The sequence below is a fragment of the Nematostella vectensis genome, chromosome 12 (assembly GCF_932526225.1).
Source record: "Nematostella vectensis chromosome 12, jaNemVect1.1, whole genome shotgun sequence".
Taxonomy (NCBI): domain Eukaryota; kingdom Metazoa; phylum Cnidaria; class Anthozoa; order Actiniaria; family Edwardsiidae; genus Nematostella; species Nematostella vectensis.
This window is the reverse complement of record NC_064045.1, coordinates 14,274,930-14,292,863: the sequence shown is the minus strand read 5'-3', so window position 1 is coordinate 14,292,863 and position 17,934 is coordinate 14,274,930. Positions and strand designations below refer to the sequence as shown.

General features: G+C 45.3%; 1 protein-coding gene across 2 annotated transcripts in view; it reads left to right on the top strand.

Moving 5' to 3' along the window:
- Positions 1–17,934, top strand: part of LOC5520178 — a 131,797-nt gene that overhangs the window by 6,896 nt on the left and 106,967 nt on the right. The window contains exons 5-24 of one of the 2 annotated variants that reach the window (XM_032365133.2): positions 293–334; positions 433–539; positions 1,122–1,161; positions 1,260–3,097; positions 3,631–3,927; positions 4,790–4,832; positions 5,213–5,618; positions 6,012–6,265; positions 6,836–7,054; positions 7,344–7,606; positions 7,745–7,947; positions 9,453–9,641; positions 10,962–11,261; positions 11,671–12,030; positions 12,380–12,599; positions 12,859–13,179; positions 13,635–13,781; positions 14,231–14,618; positions 15,005–15,275; positions 15,419–17,762. In XM_032365133.2, the coding sequence (XP_032221024.2) occupies positions 293–334; positions 433–539; positions 1,122–1,161; positions 1,260–3,097; positions 3,631–3,927; positions 4,790–4,832; positions 5,213–5,618; positions 6,012–6,265; positions 6,836–7,054; positions 7,344–7,606; positions 7,745–7,947; positions 9,453–9,641; positions 10,962–11,261; positions 11,671–12,030; positions 12,380–12,599; positions 12,859–13,179; positions 13,635–13,781; positions 14,231–14,618; positions 15,005–15,275; positions 15,419–17,762 (8,252 nt within the window). Of the gene's footprint in view, positions 1–292; positions 335–432; positions 540–1,121; positions 1,162–1,259; positions 3,098–3,630; positions 3,928–4,789; positions 4,833–5,212; positions 5,619–6,011; positions 6,266–6,835; positions 7,055–7,343; positions 7,607–7,744; positions 7,948–9,452; positions 9,642–10,961; positions 11,262–11,670; positions 12,031–12,379; positions 12,600–12,858; positions 13,180–13,634; positions 13,782–14,230; positions 14,619–15,004; positions 15,276–15,418; positions 17,763–17,934 lie in introns of those variants that run through there. The other variant, XM_048719933.1, reaches the window with a different exon arrangement.

The following is a 17,934-nucleotide window of genomic DNA, read 5'->3' as shown; positions in this document are numbered from 1 at the left end:
AACGTTTCTCCACATCCTTGGTTTTAATTGGTTGACTTCAAAACACTGTCAGGATGGCTCCGCTAGCGCGCGTCGTAGATCATCCACCTTGTGACAAATATGTTGAGACTTCTAGTCCCTCCTCCCCCATCCTTTCCCGCGCATTTTGATTTGATCTCCTTCTTCCCAATTCTTTTTAACTCGTAAATGCCCAAAATTGTGATTTATTAGAAGGGGGTTTCGGTATTGATCGTTCGTTTTAATTATCAAAACATGTTTTAATAATTTTGCAAATATAATTTGTTATCCCTAGATGTTTCGAGTAATCCTTCGTGCAATTATGTACAACCAAATGGTGAGTCTCAAAATATGCAGATGTTTAGTACAACACACCGCAAGACATGCAAGCTACCATTTTCACGTATTCTTACTGACTGCCTCCCCCTGTCACAGATGGCTCCCCAGAAACAGGAGGGCCTGGGACGGTTTACATCAGTGGATACGAGTCAGGGGCATTGTCACGTGTTCTGCGCGTAGATAATCAAGGCCGGCGCCCAAGGGTACGTAGCGCGCATCACACATCACGCCACACGCATCGTTACATCGAGACATGCCAAAAAAAAACACATCGCCACAGCGAATAATGTATATCATCAACGTTATTTTCTTTGACCAAAACTTTTTAGCATTTATATGGCGCTTGTGCAGTATAAACCTTATTCTAATCGCTTAACATTAAAAAACCTATTACTCATGTATTTAGAGTCTCACATCCTGGCCTAGAAACAAAAAGTTCATATCCATATCACGACCGGGAATCGAACTATTTCAGCAGACTATTAAATGAATTATTTAAGTGAAAATTAAATTAAAATTAAAATGAATGGATTATTTATTGGAAAATTGTGACAATATGGTGGCCAAGGGGTGACATACTTTTTAGAATGCGTGAATTGTGTGCATGCTTTTCATTCTCCAAAGAGTATGTCAGTGTTTATTTGCATAAAGAAGAATATTATGCTTATTTATGAACACTGTATTAAGGCAAGTATCAATGGCGAAAACTTCGGTTGAAAGTACAGTGGTTGTTATGTATACTTTCTGGAACCAATAGATGTTGTGTTTTGTTTATGGTTTCTTAGGTAATCATCACCACCGACTTTGAATCCTTCAAACAAACTGGTAAGACACTATTAGGTTATTTTCTTGCCTGATTGTCATCTGTTTGTCATCCAACGAAACGTGCTTAAATTACATACTAAAATGCTCACTGTTCGTAGGGGGTGTCGCATGGTTAACATCGCTAAAGAACCCGTCTGTAATAGACCGCCTGGAGGTCACAGGAGGGGCACAAGTTATGCTCACTGGCTCAACAGTTCAGCTGAATGTCGCACAAGTAACGGACGATGGCACGGGATACCTGTATGTCTCGCCATACACGCGCCTGCAAGTCAGCAGCGGTCTATCCCCATGTACGAAAGTCTTCAAAGGTGGGGAGCTCTTGTTGTCGGGTTCGTCAAAAATCTTCCTCGATCGCACGATCTCCATATATGGTGCTTTTACTCTCGTGAACCGCCCTCTGGTGAGCATCGGCAGAAACTCGGGTGTTCTCACCATGTTTCCCGATTCCTCTCCGAGAGCTTTAGTTTTTGATAGTCTTGACATCGATGGTGAGCTGAGGCTGTTGAATTACGACGTCACTAACCCGAGTTCGTGTCACTGGATGTTGGATCTCGCAAGCAGTAACTTGTCGCTTTCAAGTGGCGCCAAAATTCTGGTCAGCTGCCCTATTAACTTGACAGCCAACTCCCTCACTATGCAGACCAACTCGCAATTCAACATTTTCGGTAATGGAAAAGTGTCGCATTTCTCCCTCAATAACTTGGACATCGATGGCATCTTAAGACCTGCAGCGTTGTCGGTAGGAATAGGCATCCTATCGGTCAATATTCGTCAGCATGGTGTGCTAGACTTCGCTCCATATGGACCTTTCGGCGCGAATGCACTCAACGTGGAAGGGACATTTTCCGTAAATACGTCTGTACTCATACAAGGGAGATTACCAGCGGTCTCTAGCAACATCACGATAGGAGCCACTGGAAAGATGGAGTTATCTTCGATCGCGCCTGCGCCAGGCTCTACATCCGCTTACTTGCTATTGAATGGTACTTCGGTAATCTATGCACAAAACGTGAACATCGCGGGCTCATTGCTTGGAAAAAAGCTGAGCATTGATCCAGGCTGGAAGGAGCTTGGTGTACAAGGTGGTACGTTTGTGTTCGACCCAGTCAATTCCTACTCGTTTGATAGAGTCGTGCTGAATGGTTTTTTCACTTCGCTGAGTGCAATCAACCTGAAAGGTCTTTCTCAGCAAAACATTCCTCATTTTAGAGTTGGCTCTCAGGGAAATGTCGATGTCTCGTCCAAGTCCCTCACGACTTTATTAGCAGACAGGGTGACCATCGAGGGAGTAATGCGTATAGGTAACCTTGATATAGGAGCTTCATGGAATGCTTTAGATGTATTTGGCAGCGCGGGGAAGTTCTATTTTGAGACCAGCCTTCATCTAAACATCAATCAACTTGCAGTCAGCGGCCTCATTCAAACCAAGTCTTTACTAGGTCCTGCTAACCCAATAAGAGGCCAATCCTTCTCAATATTAATTGGTGGAAGGGTCAGTATCAACTATCAGGGGGATCCTATTGGAAAGGACCAAGGCGCTATTAACACTACCTTATTATATAAAAGTGTACTTATCAACGGTATTCTACAAAGCGGCTCACTATACATCGACGCGGATAGCGTGACTGTGGGAGCCTCGGGCCGAGTCTCTGTCACAGGCGGCGGCTGCGCTAGCGGTGAGGGGCCTGGGGCAGGCACGCTGTCGCCATCTGGGGGGTCTGGCGCTAGTTATGGTGGGAGGGGAGGGCGAGGAAGAGGTACGCGTGCTCTGAAATTACCGTTTGGGGATATTTTCACTGTTGGGACGTGGGGTAGCGGGGGCGGAAGTGGATCTGTGGCCAGCACTGGTGGACGTGGAGGGGGGAGAATCCAGATGACGGTGAAGAATGTTCTGGAAGTGAACGGAGAAATCGAGACGAACGGAATGCCAGGCAAGGTCAGTATTTCTTGTACAGTGGGGGGAGGGAGGGTGACGTGTGAGTATCGTCACATAAATAAGATCGACCAAGCAAATAGGTGCGTGAAGCCCGCCTTAATACACTTACAGCCAGCAGAACATTGGCCTTACTGAGAAGTATGTGATATGTTTCGATCTCAAGCCAGTATACTAAATATGATACATGACTATCTATGGTTTGCAGATGACCAGTATAGATATAAGAAGGTTACCCTTGAACACCCCCCCCCCCCCCTCTTTTGATTGTATTTTTTTATACGAGAACTTTAGACTTAAAAATAGATAAAGGGAAGTACCCTAATTATCGTGTACGGAATATATATCCTTTGGGCCCGACAGGTAACATGAAAAGTCCTTGTTATTAATATCAGAAAAAAACAAGTCAGAGGAGCCCCTAAAAAGGGTCAATGATTGTACTTAGTATTGAATAAGCACACACAGTACCTTGACCTTGTTATCTGCCTTGAGCTTGTTCTCTGCCGGAGACTGACAAAGTCTTAATTCTTCTGCAGTCGAGCAACGCTGGTGGTGGCAGCGGCGGCTCCCTGTGGGCGGTGGCTCACACCTTCACCGGCACCGGGACCATCCAGGCGGTAGGGGGTGACGGGCAAGGGGAAGGGGGTGGCGGAGCTGGAGGTCGCATCACCGTAACCTACACGCGCGGCGGTTACCATAGCAGCGGTACTGTAGCCAACGGTGGAGTGGGAAGGAGTGGGAGCGAGAATGGAGGACCGGGTATCGTGTATCTGGAGGGGAGAGACCCTGTGGTCAAGAACCTGAGGGTTGACAACAAAGGATTAAAGCCAATGGTAAGAGGATAAGGCATTTAATGGTCAGGAAGTTTAGGGTTAACAACAAAGGATTGAAGCCAATGGTTAGAGGATAAAGGCATTTAATGGTCAAGAACCTGAGGGTTGACAACAAAGGATTGAAGCCAATGGTTAGAGGATAAGGCATTTAATGGTCAGGAAGTTGAGGGTTTACAACAAAGGATTGAAGCCAATGGTAAGAGGATAAGGCATTTAATGGTCAGGAAGTTGGGGGTTGACAACAAAGGATTGAAGCCAATGGTAAGAGAATAAGGCATTTAATGGTCAGGAAGTTGGGGGTTGACAACAAAGGATCGATGTCAATGTAAAGCGAATACAATAGTTAATTGTTTTGACGGAGGCGTTCTTATAAAGAAACATGTATTTGTTTGTATAGCGCTTGGTTTATTTTGTCTAGCGCTTCACGCGCAACTGACTTTATCTCGTTACAGTCATTAGTTTAACTTAAAATGTAAACAGTGCCACTGAAGATGGTCTCGCGGACGACTGTCTCGAGCGGTTCTTTTAAGTTCCTCAAAGTACAGGTTGTGTCACGAGAGATGCGACCACCGACTCAACGTCCGTATCCGAGAAAACGAGATATTTAAAGTCCCCACAGCGGCGTAGCCAGGATTTTTAACTGGAGGGGGCCCAAAAGTGACTTAGTATCATACTGTATTTTTGGCTGATAAAAGGTGGGGGGCCGGCCCTCTAGGCCACGCCCTGGCTACTTACCAGCCCCAATGCAGAGAGCCAGAATTTGACGGCTCTAGTCCGGGAGGACCTGATGCTTTATCACACTTGATATTTTGCTAAGATGAGAATACAACGACTGATAGAGAATTGTTTGATCGTTTACCAGGTTTCACAAGACTTTGGGAATTACGAGCAGTTTAAAGAGACAGGTAAGACTTCATGTCTTGTGGATAATACGAGAACTGACAGCTTTTTTATTTAACAATGTCGCTCAGCCACTCCCTTGTCATTACTTGCATGTTAAAGTACAACTTCTCTTTGCACTACTTTTCAGTTGAATTTCCCAGTTATTTGCGTGAACTAGATAGATTGGAATGGATGACATGCCGCGCATGACCTGGTATTGAGCAAAAGCGTTAAATGGTGGTGCGGCGGGATTGGCTTTCTATAAGCTCCGAGAAACACATAGACCTTTCTCAACTAGACCCTGCGCGCGGGGTTGACTGGGATACCTGATGCCTTTTATAGCTGGGCTACCACAGGCATCCCAGTAATTATTCAGGAAACCTTTATAAAATGCTTTTTACAGGAGCTGTTGCGTACCTCAACTCACCCAGAGACAATTTCACCTTCGACTTTACCCACATCGAGGTATACGGGGGAGCACACCTCTTTTTCCCGCGCTTACACACGCACGTGACCGTCCATACCATATATGGCGACGACACGGGATACATCCACGTGGCGCCCGATACTACTCTAGAGATGACGTCAACATCCGGGTACCAGCGCATCAATATCACGTGGGCGCCGTTTGTTTATGAGGGTGGTACCCTTGTGCTGCCTAATGGTACCGTAGAGATAAGAGAAGCATTGAGCCTGGAATACCCGTCCATCGCCCGTAGCTCACATGTGTCTGTGTGGGGGAGGGTGCTGGGACAAAGGGCGAGGCTAATGGTTGGATATGGAGCCACCGTTATCTTTGAGCAATCAAGGTACAGTGTAGTTGTGTTATTACGATGCTTAAATTGCTGATGGTCTAATTCTAGTGGTGTAACTGGTCAAATAAAAATGTAGTCGCTGCATTGCTATCTTTTTTTCCAAGCGACAAACCATCATGCTCGTCGTAACGGCATACGTATATATCGTTGTTCCCTTTAGCATATTTTTAATGCCCAAGATACAAATAAACCTAACAAATGTAAGGTGTGGTATCCTGCCTGTGCTTCTTGCAAAGGTACAATAAGCAGCAACGTCTATTTTTAATGATGCTTTAAGATTTTTTAAATTTTGTTAATGATGATATTAATAATGAATATTATTATCAAACTAAAAAGATACAACGGAAATATTTTTACGCCTTTATTTTTACCAATTTTCGTCCACAGTCCACGCAACCTCACATTTGTCGGCATCAGCGTGCAGAAGACTGGGCGGCTCGTCTTTCAAAGCACACAGGCAAACCAATCAGACCAATGGTTTGTTAGTGTCGTGAAGGATCATGGTCCTGTTGGCCGGGAGGGGCTGATAAATATAGAGGCAGGAGGTCGAGTAGAGGCTCGGTCGCTGAGAATGCATGCGGAATCACTGGTCGTGGATCCTGATGGTGTATTGTCTCTTGACGGTAAAGGGTGGCTCGGAGGTGAGATAAAATAGCGACCAAATATAATCTATTTTCAATTTTACATAGTTGATAACAGAGGGCCGTAGCAGGCCTTAAAATATTGGGGGAGGGGGGCACAATACAGAAACATTTAAAACAATATTGGGGAGGGCACAGCCACGCCCCTACTGGTCATTTCTTTTTAATTTTTGAAAATACGGCCCTGCTATGGCCCTGAATAACAAGGAAACCCCACTGCTGAGCCTTGTTAAAAAAGGCTGGCGGAAAGTAGACAGAATATGCTCTCCGCGCGCAATGATGTTATATTTATATTATAGTTAAATGTCGTAATTGTGCTAAATGCTATTAGCCTTATAAAAACAGCGACAAAATCATTCAGCACTACAGAACTTGCGAGACAAGCTTGCGTGACCAAATTGCGTGACTAGTTTACTTTATCGAATTGCGTGACCAAATTATGTGACAAATTATGTGACCAAATTATGTGACAAGTTTATGTGACCAAATTGCGTGACAAGCTTGCGGGACAAACTTGCGTGACAAAATGGCTTGAGCAAGTTGCGTGACCAACTGATTTGTCTTAACCAGGTGATGGCGAGGGGGCCGGGTCAGGATCAGCTGGTGCGTCAGGTGCAGGGTACGGCGGTCGTGGGGGCCAGGGGGCTGCCACGCCCATTACTGGATCCCCTTACGGTGACTATAGAAGCCCCCAAGTATTTGGAAGCGGTGGGGGCGGCACCGGTGGGAAGGGTGGTGCCGGAGGGGGCCTCCTCAGACTGGACATCGAGACGGCTCTTGTGGTTGAAGGTGAGCTACTATCGATCATTTGGAATGTTAGATGGGATCAGCCAGAAATGGCTGCCCCTTCAGCCATAGAAGGGGCAGCCATTTCTTGTTTGTTTCTTTCCTGCTGTTTTCTCAGCAAGAAAACGTGCCTGCGAAGAAAATATGGGAGCATGGCCATTATAATTTGTCGCTTGCGATAAGCAGCAAACTTCCAAAAATAAAACATTTGACGAGCAAAGAACAAATGAAGATACGCACAACCTCCGTTACCGCGGTCTACAGACGTGATTGCACTTGCATTTCCCTTTAGGGACGATCTCCGTGAGCGGTCAGACAGGCGCAACAAGCGGCTCAGGGGGAGGCAGTGGGGGTAGCATCATCATCCATACCCGTGCCCTGGAGGGGTCGGGGACCATTGCTACTAATGGAGGAAATGGCAATGGAGACGGTGGGGGAGGGGGTGGAGGACGGATGGCAATCTTCTGGCAAGATCGCGAGTGGTGGTTTGGCTCCCTGTGTGCCTTTGGAGGCGCGGGATCTAGGAACGGCGGTGCTGGGACCGTTTATTTGGAGGTAAGATTGTATTTGTTTCATTGCGTAGGAAGTCTCTATCACGTGCTAGGGCTGTGCCAATCACTTGATAGATGGATACTACAAATTGTATACATAACCCATCAGGTGTGCGCTAACATATGTTATACATAACCACAGGATACCCAGATTGGTGTGAAAAACCGAACCCTCATACTTGACAACAACAACAGACAGCCTCAGAATACAGTTTCGGTAGACTGGGACCGACCGGAAGTGGACAGCGGCAAGTCATGGCTGCTCCCTATTGGTGGAAAGTACGAGTTAGAGGAAGTGCACGTGTTGAGGTCCGCCCAGCTTGTGCTCCACCCCAATATTACAAGGTGAGAGCATCCGAGACGCCGGAACATACCTACCCTGGTCCCAGAGCCTCGTGCGTTTCTCTATTTAGCGGCCAGCGAGGTTGAGACGAGGCTCTGGCATCTCGTAGCGCTATTTCGACTTTTGCTAGGTTCAGAATCTGAACTTGGTCGCTGATTGGCCAATTGATGTGTTGTCATGGAAACCAAGAAATTCTGACAGTTTTCTATTGTATTTTCGCTTCAAGTTCAAAAGGTCAAAACCTGTTTTTAATTCTTATTATTCGCAATAACAAACATCTAAACCAACGAAGTACACGAGCGATAGATGATTTTGATCGTAATTTTAATAGTGCTCAGTTTGAATTAGTTACAAGATTTACCATATTAACAATGTAAAGTTTGTTCAAGAGGAGTCTTTACGAGTTCATCAACAAGCGGCGAGATGTCTTCTCTTTGCTGCCGCCGGCTACGGGAAATCGCTGATTTCCCAGCTCATTCCCGTCGTTTGCTCTCGTCTCAACGATATTGGATTCAACTATCCCAAGCAAGCGATTGTACTGGTTATTTGCCTCTTGAGTTCTTTGATAGACTCGTTCCGAGGATAACTGAGGGCTTATCCGCGATTTTCCCCTCCTTGAAGCGCTTTCCCGAGAAAATGTTGTATTCCCTAAAATGAAAATGTTATATCCCTATGGGCATATTCTTGTCACTAACTCTACAGTAATGATCCCATGGGTTTTCAGATTGTTTTCAAATGGGTTTAAGAATGTTGTTGTTTTTACTCGGGTTTTCATGCGCTTTTTATACTCGTGAATTCGATTCCCGAGCGAAGAGATGTTTATATCCAAGGTAGCACCACGTGAAACTGACACATGCTAATCACAAAACGTTAACATGGAAGTGAGGCAGAAGTCGAAACGCACGAGGCTCTGGAACCAGGGTAGGCCATACCTACCTTTATTGTAGAGAGGAACCCCAATAACTTCAACACACTATTTTACAAGTTTGTTTCAAAAATGTTTTTGAAATTAACAGTAATGACAATAAAACATCACAATGAGTACGATATATCTTTTACACTGTGCATACGTGCGTACAGTTCGGTACATAATAACAAGTTTTACTAACATGGTAATTTTACGATTTAAAGTGCGTCAAGTTATATTGAAAAAATCGTTAGCTTTTTTACATTTAAAATCGTCAAGTTTGTTACATATACTATTTTTATTACATCATTTGCATTAAAGTGCGTCAATTTTGATACAAAGCCTATCAGCATTTCTACAAGGTTCACCAATTATGCACTAGGTGTAGATACGCTCTCTCGACCTAACATTTCACGTGAACACATAACAGCCCTTTCCATCCAGACCTCACATATCACGTGAACATATAACAACCCTTTCCATCCAGACCTCAAATATCACGTGAACACATAACAACCCTTTCCATCCAGACCTCACAAATCACATGAACACACAACTATTTCTTCCACTGATCTCACACATATCACGTTCTTTTTGAAGGCCACACAGTCTTCACGTGAACAAGTTCGTCGGTGACCGCTCTGGTGTTTTGCACGTGGGCCCGGAGCAGCTTGTGATTGGTCAGTTCGCGGATCACGAGGAGTTTGAAGTGAACGTGTTCGTACACCATAAAGGACACATGCATTTCCCACCGACCTTTGCGTGCTTTGGTATCCAGATAACTAACAGGTGAGAAGTAGTAGAAGAAGAGGGAAGGAGCAGAGGGGAGGGGAGGGGAGGGGGGAGCAGAGGGGAGGGGAGGAGAGGGGAGGGGGGAGCAGAGGGGAGGGGAGGAGAGGGGAGGGGGGAGCAGAGTGGAGGAGAGGCAAGTTTCCATGACCCAAACACATACGTTTTTGGCAGATGTTCGTATAAGGGCATGTTCAGAACAGCAATTTGATAATACTTATCACTTTCAACTTAGCCCACAATCTTAAAGGTTGATTAACGGCTAGATATAGACGGGGACATAGAAATCACAACCATTAAGATCACAGCAGTATTCACAAATTTGAAATCTAAAACACTAAAAAGCATCAACAGCAGCATCGTCAGAAACAACAATAAAATTACAGCGACAATATTAATAAAAATACAACAATAAAAACTACAGCCACAATATTAATAAAAATACAACAATAAAAACTACAGCGACAATATTAATAAAAATACAACAATAAAAACTACAGCCACAATATTAATAAAAATACAACAATAAAAACTACAGCGACAATATTAATAAAAATACAACAATAAAAACTACAGCGACAATATTAATAAAATAATAAAAACTACAGCCACAATATTAATAAAAATACAACAATAAAAACTACAGCCACAATATTAATAAAAATACAACAATAAAAACTACAGCGACAATATTAATAAAAATACAACAATAAAAACTACAGCGACAATATTAATAAAATAATAAAAACTACAGCCACAATATTAATAAAAATACAACAATAAAAACTACAGCGACAATATTAATAAAAATACAACAAACAACGGCATGAATAACAAACAACATAACTACTGTGACGCCATATCAAGAAAAGCGTTGTGAATATGCCTTACGAAGTCTGGTAACTACTGTGACGCCATATCAAGAAAAGCGTTGTGAATATGCCTTACGAAGTCTGGTAACTACTGTGACGCCATATCAAGAAAAGCGTTGTGAATATGCCTCGCGAAGTCTGTGCGTTTCTTTAAGCAAGAGTAATCCCTAAAATGCCTTTCCGCTGAACGCAATATCAACGCATTTGACACTGAACGTCTTTGCACATGGACTTTGGTACCTACCTTTGCATGTCGCATAATGATTATTTGCTTAATTTAGATATTCCATATAGCCGTATTTCGTTGAACCTGATAAAAAAATGTTCTTTTCCGTTGACATGCCCGTCATTCATGACTGATATTTTTTGCACGCAAGCCAAAGGGAAAATGATACTTTCCTTATATGGAGGAAATCGAGATGATAATATCTATTTTGATCTTTACCAGAGGGTTCCTTGGTGTAGATCACGTAACCGTCTCTCGAGGCTGCCGTGTCTACCTAGGCCTCACCGGTACAACAGAGCTAGCCCAGCAAGAGGGCGTTACCAAGTTCCATTCCCTCACGGTCGCAGACGCAGGTGAGGTCACCTCAGCATCAGAAGTAGACAACAGCACGCTGATCTTGCGGATCGGAAACGTCAGTGTTCAAGGTGGAGGGCTGTTGCACATGAAGAGCATGCGCATTGAAGCTGGGAATTTATCAGTGGAGGATCTTGGGATCATTCGAGGAGATCTCCATGATAACAGGTCAGTTATTGCTAAAAATCGTTTATGGTTTTATGCCTATTATCACTTGCGTATTTGTAACCGTCGTCAGGGCCTGAGGACGAATGCTACAACAGCCCTAGAAAAACAAGGAGGGAATAAAGATTATTAATTGATTATCCAATTGTTCGATTTGATCCAATTGAGTCCGCTTCAAGTTAGGACTAGCTACCTAAAAGATAATTATCCGGTTACTCGGAGGGTACCTGGTAAATCGGTAGATACATTTTTTTATATAAATATAAAGAAATATAAAACATAATAATAATAAGATAGCCACATTCTCCATCCCCAACATCAATGCTATTTCCACCACTTCCACTCAAATACAAGCCTTCGCTTAGGAGGCGTCAAGGTGAATAATTCTACCATGATTTCATAACCCTTATAGGTGCAACACTGGCGCGGGAGTTAAAGGCATCGGTTCGTCTGGCGCGGGACATGGCGGGAACGGTGGGAGTGGCGTGAATCAGCCTCTTGTTGGCGTCGCGTACGGTCACGTGTTTGAGCCTGCGCACTTTGGCTGCCGTGGCGGAGGCTCTGGCGGGGGACTGGGCGGTGGTGTCATAAATATTACTGTCCAGGGCACCCTGAGGATTGATGGCACCATTAGTGCTAATGGCGAGAGTGGCAACACCTTGCACGATGGGGGTGGTAGTGGGGGAAGTATATGGATTACTACTAGCGTCGTTCAAGGTTATGGGACTGTTCAGGTGAATGGTGGACATGGATACGTTGATTCACTCTACAGGTATGGGGCATTCAAATTCCATAAGAATATCGATCAGCCTCTTGTTAGTTATTGTTTACAATTTAAAATACAACGGCTTATTTGCAAGGAAACTTCAAAATTTGAAGTTTGATACATATTCATGATGTTTGACTAGGGGATATTCAGTTACTGGTTTGAATGATGAAAATGATGCCTTGTGTGACTCGGCATTAGGTGCGAGAATAGAACTGGTCTTCTTTAATGCAGCGGGCAGCGGGCATTTTATTTGTTTATCCACATTTGCTGCAATTTTCAATATTCTGGTTCATCTTGTCAGTAGTTTTCAGCAGTGGACAATGTCTTCTGAAGTCTTTTGTATTTTTTACAGCGGTACACAGAACAGCGGCGGTGGAGCAGGAGGCCGGGTTGCTATGTATTTCATGAGTAATCGTACCTTCAGCGGTGTCTTTGAGTCCTTAGGAGGGGAGGGGCGAGGAAGTGCTGTCAGCGGCGGGCCAGGAACTGTATTTTTCTACCACTTGGTCTACATGCATAGAACGCTATTGCTTAGCAACGCGGGAAGGCCACCCCTTCCGTCAAATATGGAGGTATTCAACCTCAAATATGAATTTACATTCTGAAATTATAGCTAGACAAAAACAGATCAGAATTATTTATTCTATTCTTAACCGTAATTAAGAACGGTGTATGATAATTTCGTAAGCTGGGATCAGTTTGCAGCAAAGATGAGCCAATAGGCGACTCTCACTAAGAAGTCACATGACTTGCCCAGTGTGCGCAGGATTTCTATTTTCTTTTTTCATTCCTGGTTCACTGTGATACCTTTATCAACTGTCTCACTTCCAGGTTATCAGTAGCTATGGCGACATCTCACGTGACCCAGGCCGTGCATGGCTTCTACCTTCATCCGGGGATCACGCTCTTGCAGGAAACCAGTTTTACCAGTTTGAGGAAGTACAGATCTACGGTGGCGCTCACCTGGCGGTCCTGACACAGCCTCACAACCATAGCGCATCGATATTTTTTCGGAACATGATCGGTGATCGTAGCGGTACTGTACATATTGGGTACAACCAGACGATGGATTTGGTCCGAGAGACTATCGATTTGCCATTCAATGTCCGAGTCTACCGCGGTGGGTTCCTCGGCCTTGCTCCAGTCACTACGGTAAATATAAACAGACTTTAAATGGAGTTCTTGGAAGTACTTTACAGTACTAGATGCAGAGGCGATTCTCTTGTGTAGAGTAACTTTTCCAGCTCTTTACAGGGTGTTTTGCTACCAGTAGTCGTTTAAAAGGTGAACAAAATTCTATATAAATCAAGAAATTGACGGGGAATAACGAATAGGTAACCCTTAGATTGACAATTCTTGTGTAGTCATCTTTTTCCTAGATCCATGGATTTGGTATCCATGTCGACGGCGTGTTGTCGTATGTAAATCACGCTTGTGACGTCATCTTTTTCCTAGGAACATGGAGTTGGTATCCATGTCGACGGTGTCTTGTCGTATGTAAATCACCCTTGTGACGTCATCTTTTTCCTAGGTACATGGAGTTGGTATCCATGTCGACGGTGTCTTGTCGTATGTAAATCACCCTTGTGAGGTCATCTTTTTCCTAGGTACATGGAGTTGGTATCCATGTCGACGGCGTCCTGTCGTATGTTCGTAACATCACCCTATATCACGACGGGCTCCTCTCACTCAACGAAGACTCGAGGACTGGTAACGAGCTACGGGAAAACGACTTCCGGTTTGACTTTATCCAGGTAAACCCTTCCGTGAGTCATTTTAGGGCCCCGCTTCGATTCAGTACCCCCCTTTTCAGGCACAATCTAAAAAGAGCCCTTTTCCTATAAGTGCCCCCTCACTCAAAGTGAAAGTCAAGGATGGCCGAACGCAAGCCTTTTACCACCCAAAAAGACACCTTTATTTTATTAAATATCGCAAGAAACCTACTTTTTTATCTATTTGTGTTCTTGATCAATTTCTTGATTTGTTTCAAAAGGTCTAAAATTGTAAACAGCGCCCACCTTCGAATTAGCGCCCCCTCGCATTTTAAGAAATTTCAATTTGAAACTATGAAGCGCCCAGGGCGTTAAAACGAGCATTTACGGTGTTTAACTGGTTATCATATTATTAGCGTTTACCCCGACTCCGCAGGCTTCGACGAGACTATAGGAATACAATATTTATTCAATCATTTTTAAATATCTAGGTCCAATACAAGGGAGAACTGCGCATGCTCTCGGACCCGCTGACCCACTCCGGAATGAACCTTACCGTCCAAGTGCTTCACATAGAAGGAGGAGGCCTAGTGCGAGGCAGCGATCTGCGCATACTCGCACGAAACATCAGCATCAACGACGCAGGCTCACTCTCCTTAGACGGAGCAGGATACAGTACTGCGCACGCGTCAAAGTCCGGAGTCAATGGACCAGCCAACAAGGGGATTGGCAAAGGAACTGAACCAGGGGGGTCCGGTGGAGGCCACGGTGGGACGGGTGGTAGGGGAAGAAATGCTCCTATTGTTGGTTTAGCGTATGGTAATCTGTACGAGCCCACGGAGTTTGGGAGCAGCGGTGGCGGTCCTGTTGGGACACCAGGTAATGACATTGTGAACAGCGGTCTATATAAATATAGTGCAAAGTGATTCAAACCTGAATAATAACATCACCAACGCGCAGTCAATAATTACTTATAAACCCAGGATTTTTTACACTAAAAATACCAAGGATAGAACCCCTTAGCAATAAATGCAGAAGAAAGAAATGAGAAGGAAGGAAGAAAAACAATAATGCTTCACACGATACCTTGATACCCTGTCATGCTGATATCCGAGTCCTTCGTCCGTCCGTCCCTCTCCCAACAGACACAATTTATCAAGTGAAAGTCGTCCGAATTGGAATGATGACACTTCTTTGGGCAACAACATAATTGAATCGATTAAAAAATCAATTAATGAAAATCATTAAATAATCTTTGCTTCCAGGTAACGGCGGAGGACGTCTTTTCCTGAATGTCACGTTTCTTCTTGAAATCGATGGGATACTATCCGCGAATGGAGCTGATGGACTTCCTCAGGGGGGTGGAGGAAGTGGCGGAAGTATCTGGGTGCATTGCAACATCATTAAAGGCTACGGTAGTATTCGCGCCAACGGAGGGGGGAGCCCTCAAGAATTCCTAGGACGGCACGGGGGTGCAGGGGCTGGGGGACGAGTTGCTGTGTATTTTCGAAAGAACGAGACTTTTACTTATTTCAGGTAAGTTTTTATTACGATGATAGGAATTTCTTTTACTGACTTTTCTCTCTATTAGTCTGCTAAAAATACGGATCTTGTAGTTAGTTTCTACAATTTTAAATTTTGGAGGAATAATTCTGGTAAATTGGTTAATTTTCTATTAGCTACCAGTCATTTGGTGGTAAATCTGTGGCTGGGTTAGAAAACGTCGAGAGCGGCGGGCCTGGTACAGTGTTTCTCTACCACGTGTTTCACGATCACCGAACACTCTTGATTGACAACGATGGAAGAAAACCGCTGAATAAGTTCATAGACTACAGTGCGCTAAATACAGAAGGAGGGAAAGCTTGGATTATGCCGGAATCGGGAATCCACCATTTCGCGGAAACAGGTCACAAGTTTCATTTCCAAGAACTTCAGATATCAGGCAGCGCACATGTGGCCATTTGGCCGAAAGCGGCAAATATTTCCCAGAATGTCTCGGTGTTCTTCAAGTATATGATAGGGGACCGGACAGGCATGGTCCATATCGGACACCAGCAAGTGCTCGACCTTCATCGTCCGGAGATCGACCTCCCGTTTAGCGTCAACGTATACAGCGGTGGGCACTGCGGGCTCGCTCCACGGACTGTGATACATGGTGTCGAGATCATCCTTCGAGGCGTGCTTGCGCATGTGCAGAACGTCACCATACATCATGGCGGGTTGCTATGGTTACACCACGGAGGGAGGACGTATCAAGAGATATTACACAGTTATCGCTTCGACACCGTCAGGGTCCAGGACACCGCGGTTATCCACTGCGTTACGTCACCACTTATAGACCCGGGAATTTTCTTCTACACCCGCGCGGTCGTAATTGAAGGAGGGGGCCTAGTGCGAGCCTCAAGACTTACATTTGTTACCGAGAATATAACGATCGATGACGGAGGGGCAATGATTGCAGATGAGCTCGGTTACAATTCATCCCATGGGTACAGTGGGCGAGGTCTTTATGGAGACACCAATCCTGGTCATGGCAAGGATTCTAGTTTTGGCGGATCTGGTGCCGGACACGGTGGGAGTGGGGGACGGGGGAATATTATCAGCGGTTCTCCCTTAACGGGGTTTGCATACGGGGACTTGTATGAGCCCGCATTGTTTGGCAGCGCCGGCGGCAAGGGCTACGATAATTCCCTCGGGGGTAATGGTGGGGGGATGTTGTGGATGAACGTGACGAATGTCATTGATATTGACGGGCTGGTTTCGGCTAATGGCGGCACGGGAGGGGAGGGTAGTGGCGGTGGTAGCGGCGGCAGTATTTGGATGTATTGTAAAACAATCAAAGGCTATGGAAAGATTTCCGCTAATGGAGGGGACGGATCAATGTCTTCCTCCCGACCCGGAGGGGGTGGGGCAGGAGGCAGGATTGCTATCTACTTTCAGGACAACCGAACTTCGACGTACTTCACCTACGAGGCTAGAGGTGGTGCGGCACTCGGGTGCAAGGGGGAAGAGCATTTGTGCAAAGCAGAAGTAGGGGGTCCAGGTACCGTTTTCCTGTTCCACATGGTACACACCCATCGAACTCTTCTGATTGACAATGGTGGACAGAAGCCATTAGTGTCGGCTATTAACAGCTACCGTGACCTGTCACGTGATGGAGGTAAGGCGTGGCTGCTACCGGAGTCATCGACACATCACTTCGCCCAGGGCCAAGGTGACTTCCACTTTGAAGAGTTGCAGATCTATGGAGGAGGACACTTGGCGGTGCTTACAGACCCTGTGGGTACCAACGCCACGTTGTATTTCAACTACATGATTGGGGATCGCACTGGGACACTGCACGTCTCGGAAAACCAGGTGATGGACCTCCACAGACCGGAGATCGATCTCCCTTTCAGCGTCCATGTGTACGAGGGAGGGTACCTCGGACTGGCACCTTATACGGAGGTACACGGGGTCACTATATTCTTGACGGGGACTGTGGCACATATACAAAATATGACCCTCCACCACGGAGGGACCTTCTGGGTCAATGACCGCGGTAGGACAGACCCCCACCCTAATAACAGCCTGTGGTTCGACACCGTACGTGTGCAGGATAACGGTATCGTTCAAGCACTGACTTCGCCTGTCCATCACCACGGAGTCATCTTCACTTTAAGATCACTCTTCATTGAAGGCGGGGGCCTGTTTCAAGGCACTCGGGTTACGATACTTGCCGAGAACATTACGATTGATGACGGGGGCCGAATGGCTTCGGACGGACTCGGCTACAACTCGAGTCACCCGAGTGGTTCAGGCTCTCGCCATGGAGTGGTTAACCCAGGAGTAGGGTACCCCTCCTCGGAGGGTTCCTCGGGGGGTGGGCACGGGGGCAGGAGCGGTCGTGGAGCAGGAGAAGTTAGGATCGGAACAGCGTATGGGGATTTGTACGAGCCCGTGAGATTTGGAAGCAGCGGTGGCGGCGTGACGTCAGGCGCTGGAGGCGGAGTTATCTGGTTCAACGTCACTAATGTTATACAGGTAAATTTCCACAAATACAAATGAACAGTAAAACAGTATTACATAGGTAGATGTCACTTTAAGCTGCCAAATTGGATGATTGGATGTATATTGAATTCGAGTAGATATACACATTAGGAGTTCATTAGCCAAAATTGGTCGATTAAAGCGCACGGGCTTTCTATTCTATCCT